Source organism: Linepithema humile, chromosome 5, assembly GCF_040581485.1.
Source record: "Linepithema humile isolate Giens D197 chromosome 5, Lhum_UNIL_v1.0, whole genome shotgun sequence".
Classification (NCBI taxonomy): domain Eukaryota; kingdom Metazoa; phylum Arthropoda; class Insecta; order Hymenoptera; family Formicidae; genus Linepithema; species Linepithema humile.
In genome coordinates, this window is record NC_090132.1 from 20,844,508 (window position 1) to 20,868,352 (window position 23,845).

Below are 23,845 nucleotides of genomic sequence, written 5' to 3' on the forward strand. Positions count from 1 at the left end.
TTCTAGCTATTTTCCAGAGTCAATAAATCCTATATAGAAGTAATGTGCACACGTATTATGACGTATATATGTTTCATCTATCGCGTTCAGATAGCATTGTAATCTTACTTTGTCACTCCGTTGATCTTGGTAAGATTAGTCATGAAACTTTGGTAATAAATCGACTGTACTGCGCCATGGACCATAGCGTAATAGTATGCATTTTTCTTAAAAGACGTCATAATCATCCAAGTGTCTTTATATACTGATTAACTGTATATACCGACAAACTATTGTTTATTACTCAATTCTATACTGCGTAGCTGTACTGATAAATATTATAACTCAAATTTACTTTGTTATTTAATTCGCTATTTAATAATCAATCAATTCTTATAAACATACTTTTCAATGGATTCGAATGAATAAGTTTAATATCGTTATATTAATTTATTGCTTCCGATTTTTTATAATTTGCGTTCTTTTGTATTACGAGATAATTGAAAAATAATTATATATATATTTATATTATTTTATAAAAATTTTGAAAATATATATATTGCGTCTGTATTATAAATAACTTGATGTATGAGAAGCGAGGAACATTATTCGCCCGCCTATAATTACATCTGCGAAGGAGCAATTAATCGGAAAGCTAGCGATATAAAGCATCAGCATGCCGGACATTACGCGTATATGGGAATCAAAGTAAGGCGTTGCCTTTCAATGCGCGTAATTACGAGCCTAGCGAGCAGTGAGAATCTATGTAAAACGCGTTACGGAGGCGAGAGTGAAATGAGCGGCCAGAGATAAATCAGTGGCGCGTTTTCTTTTCCTTGCCGGAAGGGAAGTCATATTCTAAAAAGCATCAGGTACCTGCTCGTGATCGCGGCGCGCGCGCGCGCGCACCTCAATTCGCTTATAAATAGATACATCTAGATTGAAATGGATCGCTTCCTTTGCTGATACAGGGAGAAAATTAGCATTCGCGGAATTAAAACAGAAACTGTTCCCTTCACAATTCGCCATACTATCTCGCAACACATTGTATGCAATAGTGAATGTATTAAACAATATATTCGCTTATAACGAAACAACAATATTTGAGAAATATTTTATAAATTTCAAGATTTGAAACGCAAAGTATTAAAAATATATTCAATATGTATTTTCAAAACAATTCTGAGGAATTCACGTTATAAATTGAATTATTTTCAATTCTTTTAATAATAATAATTTCTATATTCAATATTAATAAGTACAATTGTATATTCTCTCTTATAAATTTTAGGCCATTGTTAAGAATTTTAGTTTAAACAACTTCAATTGCGAAACAATTGTTCAACGTTATTATTTTCTTTGCGATATATAATGATGAATAAAGGAAGAAATATAACACTGATTTGTTCCATCTTTCACTCAATCATTTCGGACTTTATCATCGCCTTATCGGTCAATCACGAAGCGTGCCTTCGTTACCCGACGAATTCAAGTCATAAATAAAAGCGCTTCCTCATCATTCGAGACTTTCCTAGTTCCTCTCCGATGAGCTACCCTGCGTGATGCTCTTACGTATACCCGTCTCTACGAGTGTACCAATCTACGTGCACCGACACGCTTTTGCTACTTACGGAGCATACTTGCACTCGTAAGCAGGTGCGGATTAGATCGGTACCGAAGAAAGAGCGAAAGTAATTATCAATATGGATTTTAATAGCTATTAAAATTGAAACGCAAAAACTCGCGAAAAATTGTCAGAGAAATAACAAGCGTGCTGCGAAATAAAATGGAGGAAGTAAATATTATTTTGAACAGAAGTATTTCCGATTCTTGATCTAAACAATTAGCTTCAAAATTTGTGCATTAACAATTATGCCCCTCTGCAAAAATTCGAAATACAAAGACATTTCTGTTAGTTACAATATTATTACGTTTGCAATTTTGACGTCTTGCAGTTTTCTCTGCCGACCTCCCGGCTATCTAATTCCGAGTCTGCGAACAAACGCAAATGCATGCCTGCAACATGGCAAAGGGTATCAAGAAGCATCTCTTTAGCTTTCTCGAGTAAACGCCAAATGCGCGTGTATCGTAACGATTCGCTCGACATCGCGAGAGCGAGCATACGCGTGCGTAGAATGAATTAAATACGGGATATTCTGCGGCTACTCTGCAGCTACGTAATTAGCAATATTTTCTCACCGAAAATTTCCTCAATTTAGCGAATTATTTAGCGTTGAATATCAACGAGTCCAGTGAGAATTAAGACTTTCGGAATTAATACAAGTTTCTTTTTTAATTAACCTGAATTCTGATAGATTTATCTTCCGCAGCTACCTAACATCACATTTCTTTCACATATCACAGTTGTGGATGAATTTCTCGTGGCAATTTGATGTATACGTATTTTGTGAGACGAACTGTACACATTTCTCTCTTCCTCTTGATGTCCGCTCGAGGAATACGCTTGCTCGCGCGAGCGCGAACGCACGCGCGAGCGTACGAGTATCTCGGCTGGCTGGTCGCCGGTTTCTCCCGCGCTAATTAGCAAAAGTTTGCTGTGCAATAAACGCGTCTAGCTTTACGTAACCAGACTGGACACTCGCGCGGATACGGCGCGTACAATGCCGCTCATTAAAGGCGTATCCAATCTGTCCTACCATCAAGATTGTTGAAATAATCTCACCGGACTTTCCTCAACTTTCCTCATCCGCGAATGACACTTTACGAACTTTGCGATGTAATTATTATATAAGATAAAATTTAACATCGGATTGTAACTATTACTCAAGAAAGATTTATAATGTGTATGTCTATACTTTGAATAGTATAAATTTTGCTCGAATCTAGATTTTATAATTGTCTTCGATCATATTACACTGCGACATAAATATATTATACTGTATAAAAAATAATCAATTGGACTAAAATATAATATTGTTTATTATGTGTGCCGGTGATTAAGAAAGTAAACTAAGTCATATAATTCATAAAACAGAAGTTTATTAAAAAGTAAGTGACTTGTATTACTTTTCAAAAATAATTTTGCATTATTATAAATCGATCTAACACGAAGTAAGTGATAAATTTAATTCTTCAAAATTTTTTACTTGGTCTTCACTGTTATAATTACTGGCACGTATGTGTAAAATAATCAAAATAGAATTCATTATTTTTACTTAATAATATAATTGCTGTTATTATCTATCGACTATAATTTGTCTCCATCTGCCGTGTTTCTTTACTTCTTAAATAATATACTCTACAAAATAAACGACATTCTTTTCGTCGGTGATATATTATCTCGTAAGAATGAACTAGAATGTTTTATCTTGTGATTTCAATTTACGTTACGTTCTATCTGTAATAGTATCGTTTTAGGTCACTTCAGATTTTTTCAAAGTTTCATGTATAAAAATTTACATCTATATGTATTTTTGTGTCTTAATGTTCACGAAAGAATGTTCAATAAAGAAAGAAGAGAATAATCTCAAATGTTCAAAAGTACGAATTTTTTGTTCTCTACAAACTGGACGAAAGGTAAAAGTGTTCTTGCGCATTGCGCGAAAAGCAATATAAGTGTATAATGCGCATCGAAAACATGCGCTGATCATATCATTGAATAGAACCCAGCCTCTCTCTTCCTGAATTGGTTTACTAGTGTCTAAGAGCACACTAAATAAGACCACCGATAGTGAAGTATGATCAGTAAATGTGTTATTATTGAAATTCTAAAAACACCAACAAAACACAAAAAACAATAAAAATTATTAATGAACGTTAGTCTACTGCTTAGAGACATAGAAATAAACACTTGAAAATGTGCAATTATCAATCAGTATCAATTGAACACAGTTCACATTTCTCTCAAAGATCCATGATGCTATTTTTTCCACAAAAAGAAACTCCTATCTTCAATCTTCTACGCGAATATGTTTCATTAAATATAAAAAATAAAATACAATACATTTGAATAAAAAATAGATTATGCTGTATGCTTTTTGTGCCTTCCAATCCTCTGTGTAGCATGCATTTCTATCTCATAGAGCCCCGTTATCTTTTGATATATATTTACTTTCTCGTGCTTCAGTGATTGCACGAGAAGTCTAGTTGTTGCGCATAGAAGAAACGCGATTCGAATACGAGGACAAGCAAATGATTTCTCAAGCCAGTAAGACAATCAATCTAGAAAAAGTTGGGTCAACACGGTTGAAAAATCCGACTGTTAGAAAAGTGGTGCTGGTTAGTAAAATCATCATCTTAAATTGCATATCGGAATAATATGCAAATATAAATTAATTAATCGTCTATTGTGCAAGAAAATTTATAGTTTAAAAATTCATTATGCTTCCTTCTATATTGCATTGCTCTTACATTATATATATATATATATATATATATATAAATTATTACTCATTAAACGTTCTGTGAAATGAATCATAAAATGTTTAGCTAAAAGATAGAAACTCTTGATAAATTGTGATACGCGCTAAATAAAATTAACAGTGCTTTAAAAAGTGCATTGTCAAACTTGATATAAAATGCGGTGAATAAATCGTGAGTGGGAGAATCGGATAAGCAACTGATTTTCAGATACACTTCCAAGCGAATTGGTTCACGAGCGATATCAGTAATCGGCGTACGTGGTCACGGACCATGTCAACGGCTAACGGAGTAATCGTGTAGAAACGGTAGAACACAAGCGAAGAACGAGACGAATGAAGAGGAGGAAGAAGAGGAAGACGAGGACGGAGAGGAAAGCGGAGGATGAGACCTTCGCAGGGAAGAGCGGTGTACTCAGAATCAGACAGTGCATCGTTAATGCAGATTGCTCGATTGTGAGTTTCGTTCGATGAATCATGTGCTTTCCGGAGTGCGTGTCTGCACGCATTGTCGAGGGTTTGAGGTGCTCGATGACTCATCGCGAACTTTTCTCGCCCGCCGAAAATATCGCTTGCCGAATTCTATTTCTTTAATTATCTATTTTTTTGTTACATTCTACTGTATTCACGTCTGTAACTAATCTCTTAAATAATGATAAAAATAAGCACGAGCGATATCTAAGTTGAATGTTACTTATCTACGTTACTTCCGGGACACAGAATCAATTGAAAGTAATGTCTAATATTTACGTTCTCCAAAGATAAATCCTGATAAGGTATAAATTATTAAGAGATTGCTATGAGATTTGCTGGAAATTTTATATAATATCAGAAAGTTTAAAAAGATAACTTGCACAAATGGTTGACAACATTGACAATTAATTTTGATATATTATATAAAGAGTCCTTGGAAAAAATTATTGAAAGAGAGAATTTGAACAATATGAAATAAAGTAGACTATCTTATTTATATTTCCAAATTTAGTGATGATATTGTATCTGTCTCAAGAATGCGAAGGTCTCTGGGATGATAGAGTCTCTGAGAATATTCCATTATACATTCGTCATAAACGGAATTATTTCTGAATCAAGAAAGCACGGATCGATCGTTCGCGATACAGGCACTCGTTCCGAGAAACTCTGAACAAACGAGGAGATTGACGAGTGACACGTCATTGGTTCGTACCAGTTAGATATAAAAAAAAGATATCTTCTAATTAAAAATTTGATATATAAATATATTTCTTCAAGCGGAAGAAAAACTGTTGCTATCACGTACCGCAAATATAAATGTTCCGGCAAAAATGTATAAAAATAAAAACATCTATTTCTCACTAAAAGAACTTGCGATGAAAAGTACATCGTTTGAAAAATAAAAAATTGCTCAGCATAAATAATAGATTAAATACAAATTGCTCATTGTATTAGCATCTAATTACACGTAAGGATTGTTTTAAATACAACCAGTATCTAATAACTTGTTCATATTTGTTTGTGTGTGTGTGTATCCGCGCACGTGCGTGTGTGTGATATTACACATAATCATCTATATTTTCAACGTATTTGCTGTATCGATGCAGTTTATTATTTATTAGACTTGTTCAACCACGTACGAGGAAAAGCAAAATGTTCCATAGAATACCAAGCACCATAAGCATGCGTGTCTCATATGAAAATTTATGCGGATCACTTACCGATCTCTGCTATGTGAATCGTCCATTGTGCACCATTCGATCCTGATTTCTGCAGTTGAGCCATCACCGCGATGCCCGACCCTGCAATTATCGATTGGTTTAAGATCAATGTTATTGCAAGAAAACTCGCGAAGAGAAATGAATCGCGGGCGCACGAGTCGACGGCGGAAGCCCGAAACGATCGCGAGGGATTCTTCTCTCGGGCGCGCGATCGTTTCACCGTTACGTCGTACGTGAGCGCCTTGCACATTCCTGGACCGTGTCCAGAAACGATCTGAATTCCAAGTACCAGCTACCATCATCGGAGATTCAAAGTGCTCGGCGGCCGTTGGTCTAGAATTCCAAATCGAATTATAAGGATCCCTCGCGACCGGCGGAACCGCGGTGACGTGAGATCAAGATTCAGATCCACCCTTGGGTCTCGCTCCAGTTATCGGCCAATGGCAGGCCAGACCCTGCCCTCAAATCTAGACCGATTCTTTTTGATACCCGAGACCAACCCTTTTCCCTCGCGAGAAACATTGTCGTCTTTCAACGTGCGTGCCAACCGCTCGGAGGGATGCGGGTATGTGAAAAATGAGTGTCAGAAATTATGACCCTTTGCGAACGGATCGTTTTATTCGAAAGTTTGACCCGTAAAACATTTTATATATTTTACGGGCCAAAATATAATATAAAAATATATATTTCCAGCGTCCGATACATTCTTTTGGGGATATTATCAAATAGAACACAGACGGCAAGATAAATTTATAATTTATTGCTAGATAATACAGTAGACACAATTTGCATAATTGTGCTAACAGTAAAATTCAGAGTAAGATTCATCTTCATTCTGCATAAAACGCAATTTCTTTCTCTACTCTCTTTCCCACTTCTCTTCTCTTCTATTTCTCTCGTAATTTTTGCTAAGCTTTATAATAAGATTCATAAAATCAAAGGACAAAAGTAATGACATTCCCGATAACGTACGTCACGTACGTTATCATTCTTGAACTACTTCTTTTGATAAGAGTATTTTTTATAAATTATATTTCAATTATATTTTTATGCTTATGTTAAATTTACACGTTTGCACAACCATCAAAACTACCGACAAGTCAAGATCTAAAAAAGCTCAAAAAAATCGTCGCCGCAGCTATTATTGAAATATGCAAAATTGCGTCTTTCAGTTATTTATTTCTTTTCTAATAAAAAAAAAAAAACATTTTAGTCACGTTTTTGCAATTTATTCAGGATATTTTGAAAAATTGTGCTATCAAAAGGTTTGGCAGCGACGCAAATTTCACATAATCACGTTGCGTTAAGGCCAGTCGAGTAAGTAGACGAGTAGGATAAGTTAACAAGACGACTAATGAGGCCAACGGGAGACGCGATTATCAGCGAGCTAGCTCATCCACTTGCGTTTGTTTCTGCATTATCGTTCGAACCGCGCTCATTAACAATACTATCCTGCTCGCAAGACGACATTACGAAGTTCAACGATAATATTAATAATTGGCCTTAGGAAATATTGTTCAGCTGAATACTAAATCAGTTGAATACATAAAGCAATGTTAATTTATTGTGTTTTCGAAAAATACTAGATACTTTATACATATATGCGACATATTTTTCAAATAAAAATATAAAAAATATTTTAAGAACAATTTTCTAAATATTCAATAATAAATTCCTGTAAACAAGCAGGGCTTTTCTAAATATTTTTAATTAATTTTGTTTTATTGCTCTTCAATTTCTAACATAACTTTCTGTATATTTTTCTTTGTATTTATTTTCTTTCTCTTTCTCTTTCACAATTTTTCTGTCTCTGTTTCATATTATATAGAAAATGGCAAAATTAAATGTACAAAATAAGAGAACTCTAGTCATAGATCGTATCGAGTAGCACTGTCATCCTTCGCATTATTATCATCGCGACGATAAGCGCAGTCAACCATTATTTACGCGGCAATTATACGACTGAAAGTCATCGTGTTTCTCTGCATGTAAAATAGTGCGCGCTCAGTTCTAGATCATGACTTATGTATCCTGAACAGCGCGAGAATACATCACATCAATACATTCAAGACTGCTTCAAGTGCTGATTATAAGGAAAACCAAAAATGTTGTGTGCAGAAACGAATAATTGTGTCACCAGTACACTTCACATTGTTAAATGTATCTTTTTAAAGTAAAATTCTAATGTTTAAAAATTTGCCAGTTTTGTGGAATGTTGCACGGAAAGAACACATTTGCTAAAAGATTTAAAAATTGTGCCCGATACAAATTAAAAATTAATTTTGTTGAATCAAAATTTATCACAATAGAGCACTCGCTGTTTTTTATATCACAGCAAAAAGTTTTGACGATCCATCAACCAAGAATGCTCTATTAATAAATTTTGAATGTTAAATAAAATTTATTTTCAGATCTGTATCTGACACAATTTTTAGATTTCTCAACAGAAGTGTAATTTCCGTACAAGTTGAAAGAAATTCCAAACAAAACAGAAAACTACAAAAGATGCTGCTCCACCACTAATGGTTATACTAATGGCCCAATTCTTTGGATCTTTTCTTCGAATACCTGAAAAAAAATCCTATTGACTGATAGACTATTCTCATCATATCTCAAATGAAAGAAAAAAGTATTTGTATAATTTAGATAAAACTGTATAGGTCTGACCATCGTGAAAAGATTTCTTTTCTTCTAGTACAAAAGAATTCAAAAATTTCTCTTAATGCGAAATATTTTCCGCTGGCTGTTCAAAAGCGCTGTATGACGCTTACGAATTATCATAAGTGGCATCTAACTATTGACACTTTTTCGTCTTATCGTCCAGCGTGATAAAGAAGCGCAATGCGCAAGAGTGTCCGTGTGTCAATCTCTCGCAAAAAGTCGTCTCAAATCTTCCACGAATATTCTTCACGAATTATTCACAATAACGGCTCATTGAAAGTCAGTATTGCATAAATAGAACGCGATTTAGAGACACATATAGAAGTTTTACTGTTTTACTTTTTTTTCTTACAAAATTTAATACAAACTTCTATTGTAGCGATAATTTCAATGTAAATCATTACTATGCTAATTATTAAATTTGTGAATCAACAACAAAATCATGTACTAAAAATTATTTATTAGAGCATTAATTATTTTATAAAATTATTAATTAATCGTTAAGACTGTAGAAAAAAAAACATCTTTTTATTCGATATTTCATAAAAAACTTAAACACATGCAATGATTATGAAGGCAATGAGTAGCATCATATTACATTGATTACATTGATTGAGGCAATATAATTGAGACCGAACGAAGGCTGGACCATTGACAGAGATCTTGCAGAGGTAGGGACATCTCTGCTTCCATTGGCCACCATTGCGAAGCCAATAGAGAGCAAGCAAGTTACACTGGCGCAGCCTCCTGCACTTTCATCTCATTGCACAGCGAAGACTTTGCTGAAGCAATTTTTATTCTCAGCAATGTATTAACAAAACGCAATAAAAGAGAAGACTATAAAAATAAAATAAACTGCAATATAAATTGTTATTTAAAACTCAACGACGGTATCCTACATGCTTTCTCGAAGACAAAATGTTACAGAATACAGCAAATTCTGTATATTCTCTTGTAAAACGTGATAATTTTAAACATTCAGCCAATTACAAAAAATTTGATAATAATAAAATGTAATATAATGTAATTCAAGAGCATTGAAATAGTTTTCACTCTAAGTCTCCAGCTTTTTTAGTTTCGCAAATAACCCAGTTTTCACAAATATCAAAATTTATTAAAATTAATGTGCGCCAAGTTAAAAAAAATAATCAAATCAAAGACATAAATAAAAACAACAATAATTTTGAGAACTGTATTTTATATAATAAGACTATTAAAAACATACATGCAAAAAGTAAAAATTTTCCAAGAGGATTATGCACAGAACGATCTCGTACGGAGTGTCCTGTATTAGAAAAACGATTCTTGAATTCAGAGATAAAAATTTAATCACCTTTCCTTAGAGTGCGCAACCTTATTATTATTACATCAAGTCCTATCTGAGCCTCGGTCCCGGCGGAAACAACTACAAAAACAAACTAAAGCGCATCCTACCATTGGACAGGCGGAAATTGTCTTTATTTTTTTCTTCTTCCACCCAACGATCCAACCGAGCACACGTCCGGTCGATGAGAGGCATTCGTCGACTCTCAGAGAGAGACGGTTTTAACTACCTGACAAAACTTGTAAAAATTCTTCTCTTATACTCCTAATAATACGCAAACGATAAAAATTAGTTAACATAAACAGACATCTTCATGTTAGAATCTCTCTCGTGTTTATCAAGTGCACATATAAACTCTATAAGTCACTCTTAAAAAGTCATTCTTTGAAAGTCATCCTTCTCATTTTATAATTAAATATAGCTATATATAATCTATTATTTCCTTTAACGTTTTCTACGCAAAATTAAAGATAGATCTGATGCTAGATACCGGTTGAATTCAGACCGGTCTACCCTTTACGACCAGGTGAATCAAGGTTACGCTCGAGGAAAGGTCCGGCGGGTTAAAGGTCGTATACCTGCACGTTCCTACGGGACTACGCAGATAGCTCATATGTCCACGTCTACCTGTTCGTTACGAAGGTTACGTGTGGAAAACCTGATTCCTACGGGATCCTCAACGCGAATTAAAGGGATTGTGGACAAGAGCGGGCTTCAGGTTCGCAGGTCAGAATCGGGACGCAACAACCGTGGGGTCACGCAGGTACATAACCCTTTCACGGGTCCAACTAAATGCCCGTACTATATAGGTGGACCCCGAGCCGGCTGGACGCGGCGCGAGGAAAGCTCAACGATAAAATATGACGCACGTGTCCGTTTCGGCGGCACCGCGTCCCGATGCTCCGTTGAAATCTGCCCGGTGATTGGTGGTTGGTTCAAATATTCGCACCGATAGTAGCTTCTTAGTCTTGAATAGAAGACCGTTACGACCCTAACACCACCAATTTTCCACATTATATAAACGCGAGATTGATATATAAGTTCAGTGTTCAGCATGCATTCTGCGCGTCCAAATATATGTTAAATTTTGCAAAAACTGAGCTAAACTTTATAGACACAATAAATTTCAAAAACAAGATTAATTTAAGAAAGTACTTTTTTTAATATTTTAGTTAAATCTACTATTTTCATGATGCGCGTTTTAATTCAGGTAGTAAATTTTCTAGGTAAAATTGAGATTTAGACTTAATTAGAATTTAAATTTTCTAAAATACTATGTAAATGAAGATTGTGTTCAATTCTTGTGTGGTGACGAATCCAATAAAATATCGATTTCCAATAAAATATCTCTCAAATTATGAATTCTTGTTCAATTTTTCTAAATAAGACAACATTTTTGAAAAGACGCAACAAACGACGTCGATCAGAGCCGTATAAATATCTTTTGAATGATAAGAAGACCTCCGTGACTGCATACGTCGTTATATAACGGTAGCGCAAGTCTCTGTTATCGAACGAACATTTTACGAGAGAAGTAAAAATATTGACAGCAATTTTACGGTTCTTATAAGAACACTTTTGAGATACGACCTGCGACCTGTAGATATGTAATGCGCGCATTTCTCTATTATGCAAAAAAATCTACAATGACACGCAAAATACTTCTTAAATTTCTATCTCTATTTAGTATCATCTTATGTTAAATGTACTATCGTTTTTAATGATTGATTATTGCGCCAATAAATAATGCGGGCGAGAGTAAATTTATCGTAAATTTGATTTTCTCAGGAGGGAACGCCTTTCAACTTTTCCCAAGTTTTGTTTCAAGTGCATAACCGTTTCCAGGTGCGTCGCCTATTGAATAATGTAGAGAATATGACCGCACAGTACTCTCGATAAGCTGCGATAAACTTTTACTGACGTGACTGCTTAAACTTCAAGGTTCACGTTCGCCGTGACGGACGAAAACACTAGCAAAGCAGGAAAACTGTGTCAAGCTAACCTCTCGCAAATAGTAGTCAATAATCGCATTGTGCAAATCGAGTGTTGATCCAACTTGTTTATTTCGTCTTTTTATTGACGTAATGCATCTATGAAGAATAATTTATAGTCCATATATAAACTTTTCGCAAAAAAAATAAAAATGTTTGAAAAAGTAAATATTTCTTAACGTTTCGATCAATTCTAACGAACTTTTACTACAAACTCGTTTGATAAAAGGTGTTTGTAAATAGATGCGCCATATTATTCTGTTGTGTGTTACAGTGTGTACCAGTTTAGATAAAAAATATTTTATAGTCTTTGCTCTGATCCAATCCCCTTGCTGGTCTCTAAGAAAAGCGGCGGGGCCTCGCATGCGGTGCTCTAGTTAACGTCAACCTCGACCAACGGAAATTTGTTGGGCGGGATATTTCAACGGTCACAAATCCACCATGCAAGCGTCGAGCAGCTTGCATAATTCAGATGTCATCATTGAGTAAAACAAAATTTTTTTACGTCTTCAAAAATCAAACTATTACGACTTTTTAAGTTCAATTATTACACCAATTGTAATTATTTATACGCTAATGTCACTTCGCTGTTTTTGATGCATAAATTCGCAGCTAGAATAATTATCATGAATATTATTTTAAAAAATTGTTGGTGAAAAATTTTTTGAAGCTTATTATATGTATATAAAAATTATAAAAATAATTTCTTCTTTTATCAAACATTAGTCTTCGATCTAAACAATCTAATACGATACCGCGGCTAGCTGGCTAGGATGGAAAGGGACGATCGTCCGTTGCTCCAGTTAACAAAACCGTACCGGACAGTAAGGAATATCAATATCGGGCGGTAGCCTCGTCCAGGTGTAAGGACACCTTAACGCATCCCTCAACGGCCGACACGGCCGACTACGTTCGTGGATCTATTAGACTATAGTTTTTCCCATACCATCGGTCACTGGCCGTTCGTTAGACACATCGAGCTGGACACGAAGGAGGTCACTTTTGCCTAACGGATTTTTTCGGCCTGATTTAAATAAGCACTCTTCTCCCTTTCCTCTCCCTCTTTTTCGCTGCGCGAACATTGACCAGGTACATTTTGTCGCGGCCCAGCTCAGCTGAGAGGGAAAAAATCGCTTCTTCAGGTAGCCAATGTCCATGGGAAATCATGAACATTGACCATTCGTTGCGGTCACTCGATTCGGAAATTTGAATGTAACAACACCCCTTTGAGAACGGCAAAGATCTCTCTTAGCGGGAACTCTTTTTTCCACCCAACTTGACTTTCTCATTTCGGATGACCGCTGCAGATTCAATCCCAGATGATAGAGCGTGTGAACTTGTGAGAATGGTCCATGGAAAGTTCTCAGGCTATTCGCCTGTGTGTAAAAATGTATGTAAAGAAGTTTTACGTTTGTACCTGAATACACATTTTTTCATATATTTCTTTCTCTAACTGACAAAAAAGTATATCTATACAAACATGATAAAATTGCCAAATGTTTTAAGTTGTGTAATAAGTAATTTTGGAACTTCCTAAATAAATCTGTGTACTTTTTTGTCCATGCAAAGCGCAGTTTAATTAACAAAATAAATTAAATATCCGTTTGTTGTAATCAAGTTCTGTCCGTATCATGATTTTTTTACGTTGCGTAAAAGTGTGCTGCGTAAAATGATTCATTTCCACCTCGGAGAAAATATGTAAATTTTATCCAAAAGTCCCTTTGAGTCTCAATCCAAAAGATGTTATAAAACATCTGAACATATTTCTACAAAACAGATATGTTAGATATCTCTTTCCAAAAAGATATTCTCTGAAGAATCTGTAAACTCAGATATCGTAAAATCAGATATTTAGAAACACGTAGAAACAATATAGATTTTGGATTGTGGAAGATATTTTTTCGATAATTTGTAACTATTGTATTGACGGATAATTTATCATGTTTTCTCAGCCTGAGAATCAGTTCAAGTTCAAATTTTGATTACACGCACATAGCGTGTACGACTTTAAAGACGTAAAACTAATAACATTAATTCTTTAAATATTTGCAATTGTTAATTAATTTTTTGGAAACAAAATTACATTGGCATATCGACTTATTTTATTAATATTTTAAATAAAATTTGCACTCGTTGATGAGGCTTGTGTATTATCAAACCACTCACGTATCTAATAGTCGTTACACGACTAATTAGTTATCAATTTGTTGATGGATTGCTTAGTTATTTATCAACTTTCTACATAGATAAAAAAAATCACACTAAAAATTATATTACCGTATATAATGTTATCGCGTTTGTACAGCATCGCGATACCCACGTGTCTCATCGTTAGTCACTAAAACAAAGCCAAGCGTTGCCGTTGGTCTGTTTAAGCTTCCAGAACCACTGATACATCACGATTAACATAAATTTGCAGACCGAGCGTCCGGTGTGCTGCCCTGTGACGCGACTATCTGCGTGGTAACAGGCTGCTTTGCATATACTTGATCTTTAAAGACTGCTTATTCATATAAATGTGTGGTCTCGACTTCCTCTCCATGTGCGTCAACACAATAATAGAACATACTTTTCGATATCATCTAAAAACTAACGAACGGTACGGCTTATAAATCGGTAGTTTTTCATTCTAATTAATTACTATTCTTGAAACAAAACATTTTAATTAAATGCTGTTAATAAACGTCATTAAGAAGGGTTCGTTAGATAAAATAATACAGTAAATATTATTTAAAACTTTCATGAAATATTTGTTCAGGCAAAATTTACATGCCATTTAAATTACAAATTACAAATTAATTGGCTGTCTAGTTTTCAAGAAAATTAATATCAAAGTTTGCATTTTATATACTTGTGGGCAGTTATGGGCATTATGCGTGAAAATATCATTGATAAAAAAAATTGCTATTGTCAGTAGTTTGACATACACGTGTCAAAATGTCTCTCTATGTCAATAGATAAAAAAAAACAAATATTCGTAAAAATTCACGCGCGATAAAATAACGATTGAAAGCGTTTCCGTGCGCGGCCATACTCAGAGCAACGAAGAGAGCATCCTGGTGACCCCGAAGATCAATGAATGACGTCGGGGACTCGCGATGTTTAATATTCATGCAGATTCATGAGACAGGGGCAGAGGAAGAGCTATGCGTCCCGTCCTGATTAAACCTCGAGCATCGGGCGGCTATTTGCGTGAATGTAACGATGATGTTGCGACGTGCGCGCCGAACGAAGTCAGAGGTCACCGCAAACAATCCCGCGTGTGGGAAAGGCCGAGCCGAACTCGCAACGAGAAATAACAACGTTGAGCTATGTCGCGCGCGCAAAAAAAAGAAGAGGAAAAGAAATACAGATATAACGAGGAATCGAACAGAGGTGGTGAACGCTCGCGTCTGTTTCGACGCACGGAAGAGTTGGAAGAGCGGAAGCCGGCTTTTCGCGTGTGCCCACCGAGACGTCGTCCTACTTTGGTCAGCTGCGGATCCATTTCGTACCGCTCGCACAGTGCGAACGTAATCGCGAACAGCCCGACTTCAGGAAGCTACGCGTAACGGTGGTTGACGATAGGCTGACTTTATTTGCGTTGAGATCGCAATACTTGAGCGTTCTACATGATTACGTGAATCGTAATGAGAAACGAAATTTAACTGATAGAAGAGTGGGAAGTAAATCGGCATAAAAAGCTTTAAGCAGCAGATAATAATTTCTGATTTTCAAAATAAATGAATGAATAAGTGAAGTTGCAAGACATTCTGCATATTTCTAGCTTCTCGCTTCTTTAAGAATGCAAAAACTTGATCGTAAAGCTTATTCAATTAGATTCGATTATGCAAATAAACGCGATATTATTTATACACAGTTCGAACTCTGATCAACATGCGCTTGAAAAAAAAATGCATTGAAATGCACGAACGTCTCTACCGATATTTATATCAATGTGAGGAGACAAAAGGCAATTTTTCCAGTCTAACGGTGTGATGCGTGAGAAGTTATCTTCCTGCAATTTCTCGCACGAGCTCACGTTTCGGATATAATGGCAGCAGTCCGCGATTTCAGATAAAAACTGTCACGCGAGATTTTCGTGTCGCTACTTCGATCATGGATTTCCGCGTGTGCCATTTCAAGTCAGCAACGTCTGTAAAAAATGTTAACACCGCCGGCGTCACGAGTTTAGAAGAATTGTCTTGAAAAATTCAATTGTTGGCGGCTTATTTTTTAGTACAAACTTTACCGAAAAATTCATACAAACGATCCAAACGACGATAGAAATTATTTCCCATCGCTTGATTAAAATTATCTTTCAATCTAACTTTTCTGTGACAACAATCGTAATGTGGTTATTAATTTTTGTCGCAAGATAATCTTTCGTAACCGCAAAATTTCATTAAAAGCGGCGAAGACTTCCCTCACGCGAGCCAGCGACTCACGGGTACACACGTTTCAACAATGCTTTGTGAGTCTATTATAGCGATTGCGATCAGACTTCATTTATTGCCGAGAAAGAGTCAATTCCAAATTCGCGAATGAATACACAGGACAGATAAGAAGCGACGAAGCGGTGCTAAATATATTTATATATTTAACAGCCGCCGTTGTTTCGTCATTGTCAAGATTGTATAGGCATGAGCTCTCCTTTCATCGTAATTAAATGGAATTTAAAGAGCTAAATCCATGAAAAATTATGAATGTTACGCTGCAAGGACACGAGTCCACGAGTGCTAAGAATCGGTTAGTTATCGGCGCACAAACGAATCGACAAAATCTCACCGGCATGATAAAGCTGTCTCTCCTGCTTTCAACAGGATAATCGTTAAAGCAGGTGTCCCCGACAAGCGTGGGAGACTCGAGCGCCTCCCGGCGCTGTTGTTCTCCCAACCCATTACTGTAACGAACGCCAAAGGGTCGCCATAGCGACGCGTAGAGAAACACACACGTGGGGTGTAGCAGCTCGCTCTCCTTTTTTTTTTTTCCTCTCCGCGCCCCCTCGCCGCCGCCACTCTTTCCGCCACGAGCGGCCCTCCGAGCAGCCATCCCCTTTTCCCCTCCCCGTCCCTCTTTCCTCCCGCGTATCTCTCTTTCTCTCACCCTTCCTCTCACCCCAGATCTCACACGCCCCCTTTTTCGCCGCGAGTTCCCTCGCCCTTCGACCTCTTTCGCCGTGAGTCGAATGCGGCGAGTGTACGCGAGCGAACGCTCTATCTCAAACGTGGCGCTTTTGCGGCGGCGTCTCTGCACGTCCGTACACGTTTGTGAATTAAAGCCCCCGAATGAGCGAGCAGCGTTACCATGGCGGCCGGGGTCGGTTGCCATCGCGATACCGGCCACAACATAAAATCACTTTGACGATTTGTTTGGGGCCATTGATGCGCCACATATGCGGGAATCAATTTTATCCCGTCGCTTGTTGTTCGGCACCCACCCGCCGCCTCCTCTTTCTTCCAGCCGACCACCCCCCCCCCTTTCCGCCAACCGCGATGAATCGTCCTCGGGGTCGCTCGGACACCTAACTATCCCCGTGAATACCTCTCGCCCTCCCGTTCACTCTTTTTTTCGAATGTGTGTCCTCGATTGGCGGGTGAAAATGGCCTCGCCGCGTTAATTTCTTTCAGCGACTCAGTGCGACGGGTCGCTCACGTTAATGGATCAAATAAGAGGAAAGAGCGATGTGCCAGTCCGCGATATTCAATGCGCATACATTATCTATCTCACTATGATTAAATGAGAAATTAGAATAGAGCGCTCTCTTTCTCTCGGCAATGAATTCACTTTCATTGATCAATTATTTGTAATTTTTATTAATTTTGTCTACTTTCTTAGTTAAATATTACGGCCATATTTCTTTTATAAATTATAATAAAAAAGTAATATACTTCTTTCGTGAGATATGGGATGGCTTTAAGTCCCCATTATCCTGTCATAGATTATTGATTCTGTCGTTATATCATTGCGTGCCATATCATTACTATTATGGAGTCCTTGACCAACCATGCGGCTTTTCAATGACGGATATTAAATTATTAACTACAAGAAAATATGTTGAAAAATACATAATTTAATAAATTTCCGAATCAAAAAGTTGAAATATAAATCAACAAGACTATCGAAAAATTCAAACCGGATAATTGTTATTATCTTATATATTCCAACTTTTTGAATATTTAGAAACAATTATATTTTTAATAACTCGGAACAGAAAATTTTATATACCTATGCATATAACATTTCTTATTATTTCTCATTCTTGTTGTTGGCTAAACAACATTCACCGGTTCCAGCATATTAACATAATAAATAATACAATATCTACTCGTAAATTCGGACTTATTCGAATTTGTCCATTCGATAAATTCTTATCTTCCGTGTCGTACCTGCTACGTATTCAAGCTTACGTATGTTGCGTTAAGTGGAATGATCTCAAGTTCAAGCTCACACGCCACGAATAGTCGACTTTGTTCGCATAGCTCATCCAAAGTATTCGCCGCTTCATCACGCTATAAGATGATTAAGTAAACCGATAATCACATCCTTATCTATACAATTATATCTATACAATTACCCCGTTTTCAAAACGTATACATTAATCCACAGATTATTGAACATAAATGGTTATTTTAATAAGCGTGTAATAAAACAAATACGCATATTACTAATTAATTCAACACTTTAGGGAACTATAGTCACCAAGTGTCATTCTACTTCATAAAAAATTCCCCTTTTCTTATGAAAATTATATATGTATATGAAATAATAATGAAGAATATATATACAACATTTATGATATTTTTTTTCTTGCACTATGGAGAATTAATATTAATTGTGCCGAATCCATACATATTAAAAAAAAATTAAAAATAACCACGAATTATCGTGAAGCACTTTATCGTGTTAATAAAAATGTAGTTTTACGAGAAATTAGTATAAAAATTTATCATAGCAAATGTACGACTTGTTTGCAATTTTTTTTTCTTGCTTCTCGTCCGAGACTGGTACTTTCGATTGTTCCGTGCTGAAATAACGTGATTCGCGCAAGAGGAGGCGTTCACTCGACTTTCCAAGTCGCATATATACGGAATATCGGTACGCGACACCTACGGATAGACCGACGCGGACGCGTACGTCAACGGGAGAAGGCGAAGACGGTTACGTGATCCGCGATTGTTATGTAAATATCGCTGCTCGCTTACGCACAGGGACGCAAAGCGCGCTTCTGCATTTTCTCCGTTTCTTTTTTCTTTCTACTTGATACATTTTCGCACCACGAACAGAAAAATCAAAGATGAAGGAAGTGCGCAAGTTAAAGCTAGAGAATAAAAATATTTATCTCCTCAAATCATAATAAAATTTAAATATACTATAATAGCTTCTGGAAAACACAGATAAAACTGTGAAAATATTACAATAAAAAAATAGTTGAATAAATATAATAAAAAAAATTATTAAAACGATAAAACAAAAATAAGCGTATATTTTGTCAGAAATTACTGATTTTATATATTATAATGATTTTACTGATTTTATCTGTGTGACGTTTAATTATTCAAATATTAACAGTTATATCATTTATAATTCAATTATTGTTATACCAAAATATGAATCGCTTTATTCGCGATTACGTAATGTATTACGATTATGTATTCAAACACGTTACTGTAATTAAAACTTCGCGGTACCTCCGATTACTCGATTGAATTTATTAACGCAACGCGTGTTGTTACGCATCGGCCTTATTTGGTTGATCAAAACGCGCTGCAACGACGCAACGCGAAATTCGAGCCGCGATTGCAACATGCGTGTGCTCTGGACAGCGCGGCGGGCATCGATGCACCGCGAGATTTTCGCAACTGTGTGTTATGACCGCTGATGAGCGCACCCTTACATCTTATTGGCCACGCCGATCGTTAGTTAAGGCGCATCCAGCCTTAGCTCTCCTCGCACTTTCACTCCGCGCTGCCACGTGATCTTGGTTTTCCTTTTTCACCGAGTAGGAAACCGACGTCTTCGGTTCGACATACGAGGAATCGTTACCGATTCTCGCACACCCGCTATTGTGCTCCTTTCAGGAGGCATTTCGCCATGTTTACATCGTGTGGCCACCTGCTCGCCGGTTACGGCGAAATTGCCTCGCACGCTGCAAACGATTCGCGAATCTTCGTTTTACGGCGCGCCAGTTACCGGACTTTTTGCGCGACTCTGCGAGGAAAGCGAACATGTCCATTCGTGAAAATGTGTGAGAACAGCAACGACCACGGAGGCAGCTTAATGCGTATTTAAAAAATGAGAATCGAGGCAAACTGCCGTCGGATAAAGAGAATATTTTATGTTGCAGAAAACGGTAATGCTCTTCTGGAATTTTAAATATATATCGTCGGAAATAGCAATTACAGTTACGGGATGAAAATCAAGAGAAGTTGTTTCTCGCACTCTTCACGCGGAAAAGCGAAGTATAATAATATGTGCGCGAAGAGTGCTGCCCTGCCGGTTGTTCGTATAATCGTCACGAGGGAAACAGGAGCGGTTGCTGATAGGAGCGATGCTTATGTCGTATTCTCGTTTGACGACTTCGCGCTGCGCGGGCGGAGGAGTAAAAGACGCTCGCTCCCGATAGCGATAAATGGCGTATCGGCGATTCGTCCCCTTTTTGCCTTTCGTCCCTCTCGGTCTCACGAACGGCTCCACCGTCCGTTGCATAATGCACTAATGGCCTTCCACGTAGCCGATACTCCGTTTTGATTCTCCCGTGGAAAGTTTTCCGGGAAACGCAACCGCGCTAATCCTTTCACTCGCTGCGCCCGAATATTGTCTCGTCGGTTAATCAAAATCGGGAATAACGTTCTCAAGACTGGAGGGTAATATGTATAACAGATATTTTATCGTCAAGTATGCAAATGAAATATCACGTGATACCTATAAGTTGCACATGTACGTGCAATTTGTAAGAAAATGATGACATCACACAGAAAGAAATGCTATTTTTATCGACTTGTTTTACTTAGGAAATTTGCGTCAAACTGCTTGACGAAACTATTGCCTCAATAGTTATAAATAACAACTCTATTGCGTTTGTAAACGCGCAAAAATAAGCCGCCTTATTTCGTTAATTTCACATGCCTCGATTATACGTAAACCGTAACAGCGTGATCCGCGCGGCAGATAAGCGTACGCGGAAAAGAACAGAGCTGATATAGAGAGGCAGAATATTTTACGATTACCAAACTTTGCATTCTTTACGTTCGAATGCGCGCGCGTTCTCTCCAATTGTGCACATTGCTAATTTCTCCTGGCAAAAATCAGATTTGACGAAAAGTTAAGTACATCTCTCTTGTTATTCCATAGCTCTCTTTTTTAATAACATATGTTTAATTTTTTTACAAACACTAGTGACAATTTTGTTTTTTCAGAAACAAAATTTTATTTTTAAAATTTTACTTTTTTGTTTAAAAAAATTTTTTTGAACATATTAAAATATGTTATACCTATATTGAGCAAATTTTGCGTCAAACGCAATATTTTGCAAACATTGATGCTCTCATTTTTTTATTTTTACTTGCACTCCTCTTACGTCCCTTTTCATGTATGAAGAACTTTCTTGAATGAGCCCTTGACAAGGACTGCCTTTCCCTCATCTCCCGCGGCGTTCATTGGAGGGATGAAAACCCATCTAGCCAATGAACTGTTTCAACTAGATTTTCTAACAGAGGGAGGATACAAGTGCGATGGTTACACCCTTATATCAAAAATCTCCAAATTTTTCATTACAGAAAAATAAAGTAGACGAATTTAAGAAGTATACCTCAACAAGAAAAGTAAAACAAATATGTGTCGACAAATTTCAACGTCTTTGCTCGTTTTTTTTCCACAATCGTCATTTATCTAAAATTATGCGCGCGATATCTTTACAGTATCTCGCTGCAAAGCTACACGACGCAATTATTGTAGATACACAATTAAAAACATCCGCATATGTAGATGTAGATACCTCTCGCGTGAGCGGACAGCAGCCAGCCAAAGAGAGAGAAAGAAAGAGAAAGAGAGAGAGAGAGAGAGGGTATAGAGAAGTCGATCGATATGTGCCGTGGCCAGGCGGGCGTTCTGCACGTCGCATCGCATCGCGTCGCATCGGGCGGGGGATCAGGTCGGCTTTTTCTAGGAAACGCGCTCATCCGCCGTCGGGATCGACGACCGTTACGCGAAGATGCCGATTAAAACTGAGAGAGAGAGAAAGAGAGAGAGAGAGAGAGAGAGAGAGAGAGAGAGAGAGAGAGAGAGAGAGAGAGAGAAAGAGAAAGAGAGAGAGAATACGGGGAGAGAATGGTAACGCAACGTAATGTAAATGCGGATGCGGTCGGCGCGTGCGCCTGCAGTAGGGCACGGCAAGACGACAGCTGTTTCAGTCCTCAAGCAACATCAGCGTTGCACCTGCCTGCTTGCTTGCTTGCCTGCCTGCCTGCCTGCCTGCCTGCCAGCTCTCGTCTTGCTCGCTCGCCTGCTTGCTCGCCTGTCCGCTAACCCACCTACCCGCCTATCTCTCCTACCTATGTGTATCCACGCGACTCGTCTACGCGCACGCGAGTCCTTTGGCTCCCTAAATTCGCAGCGAGGACCACGGAGGAGAGGCAGACAGGAGGGTGGAGATTTGTGTTAATGATCGAACCTTTCACGCAGCCAGTTGATCCCGAGGTTAACGGTATAACGAGATGAAGTGGGCTTTGTTGTAGCGATTTGCTATGTAATTATGCGATAGATAAAATTTTTTTAAATATTAAAGAAATCTTATCGAACGATAATATTGAACAAATTATATATGTAAATATATAGTATTCTATGTGACAAATTGTTATCGTCCTTTCTTCATTTCTTTTAGAATGACGATTAGTTTATCTAAATTGTGCAGTATATTAAAGTCCATTACAAAGCTATTAACCAAATTTGTTTAAAGAGAAAAATTATTTTAATTTGTAATATTACTGGTAATTTCACCATGTGATTATTATTTATTGCGAATTATTTTCTCCGAAAAATAATTTCCATTTTCCATGTAAAATAACCCATTTTTTTGTAATAAAACGAAAACACTGTAACGACAGAGCAACTTGTGTACATACATATGTATGTATTTATATTAAAACTGGGCTCCCCAAAATCCATAACATGACAGTAAACGTCGGCACCCGCATGAGCGGTCGTCGCACGCGTTCAGAAACCTGCATGCCGGCGAAACGTCCAAAATTAAATCTAACGGGATTTAAAAGCCAATTCTCTGCTGTGGTTGCCACGTGCATATTTTATCACGCCAATCATTTCTTTGTTGATTTACAGCAACTCACATCGCACTTTTATCAATAATTAAAAATAAACATAGTAAAATTCAACTTATTTTTCTCTTCTCGAAATTCTTAATAAAAAAAAAAAAATATTATGTCAAGCATAAGAACGGAAAAATTTCTATAAACAATTTTCTTAAAATTAACAATCTAAGTGTAGTTCCAAGTTACTGCGAGTAAGATATAGATATTTTGATGCAAAGTTTCGTGCCAATGTAATGTTACCGAGATTGAATGAGCAAAACAAATCAAATTGACGTAATACTTGAGCACGCTGCGCGCAGCATGCAAAACGCAAATTATTCTATTCTATCTCGAACTCATGGAGAGAGAGAGAAAGTCAGTGGCCGGCACGGAGCACAGGATACGCGTGATCATTTTGTAAATTCGTCAGATGTAAAGCTGTGACAATCGCAGGTCGATATCTTGGTTTGTATGGCGGGTCGGATAACAGCCACGACTTAGAAGGAGACCGTTGTCATGCCAGGCCTACTTC

General features: G+C 37.1%; 1 protein-coding gene across 2 annotated transcripts in view; it reads right to left on the reverse strand.

The window, feature by feature from the left end:
- The window catches only part of peb (pebbled), a 96,164-nt gene that overhangs the window by 39,325 nt on the left and 32,994 nt on the right, over positions 1-23,845 (reverse strand). For both annotated transcript variants that reach the window (XM_067355098.1, XM_067355097.1), the window contains exon 3: positions 6,053-6,133. In XM_067355098.1, the coding sequence (XP_067211199.1) occupies positions 6,053-6,116 (64 nt within the window). In that variant the 5' untranslated portion in view covers positions 6,117-6,133. The remainder of the gene's footprint in view (positions 1-6,052; positions 6,134-23,845) is intronic.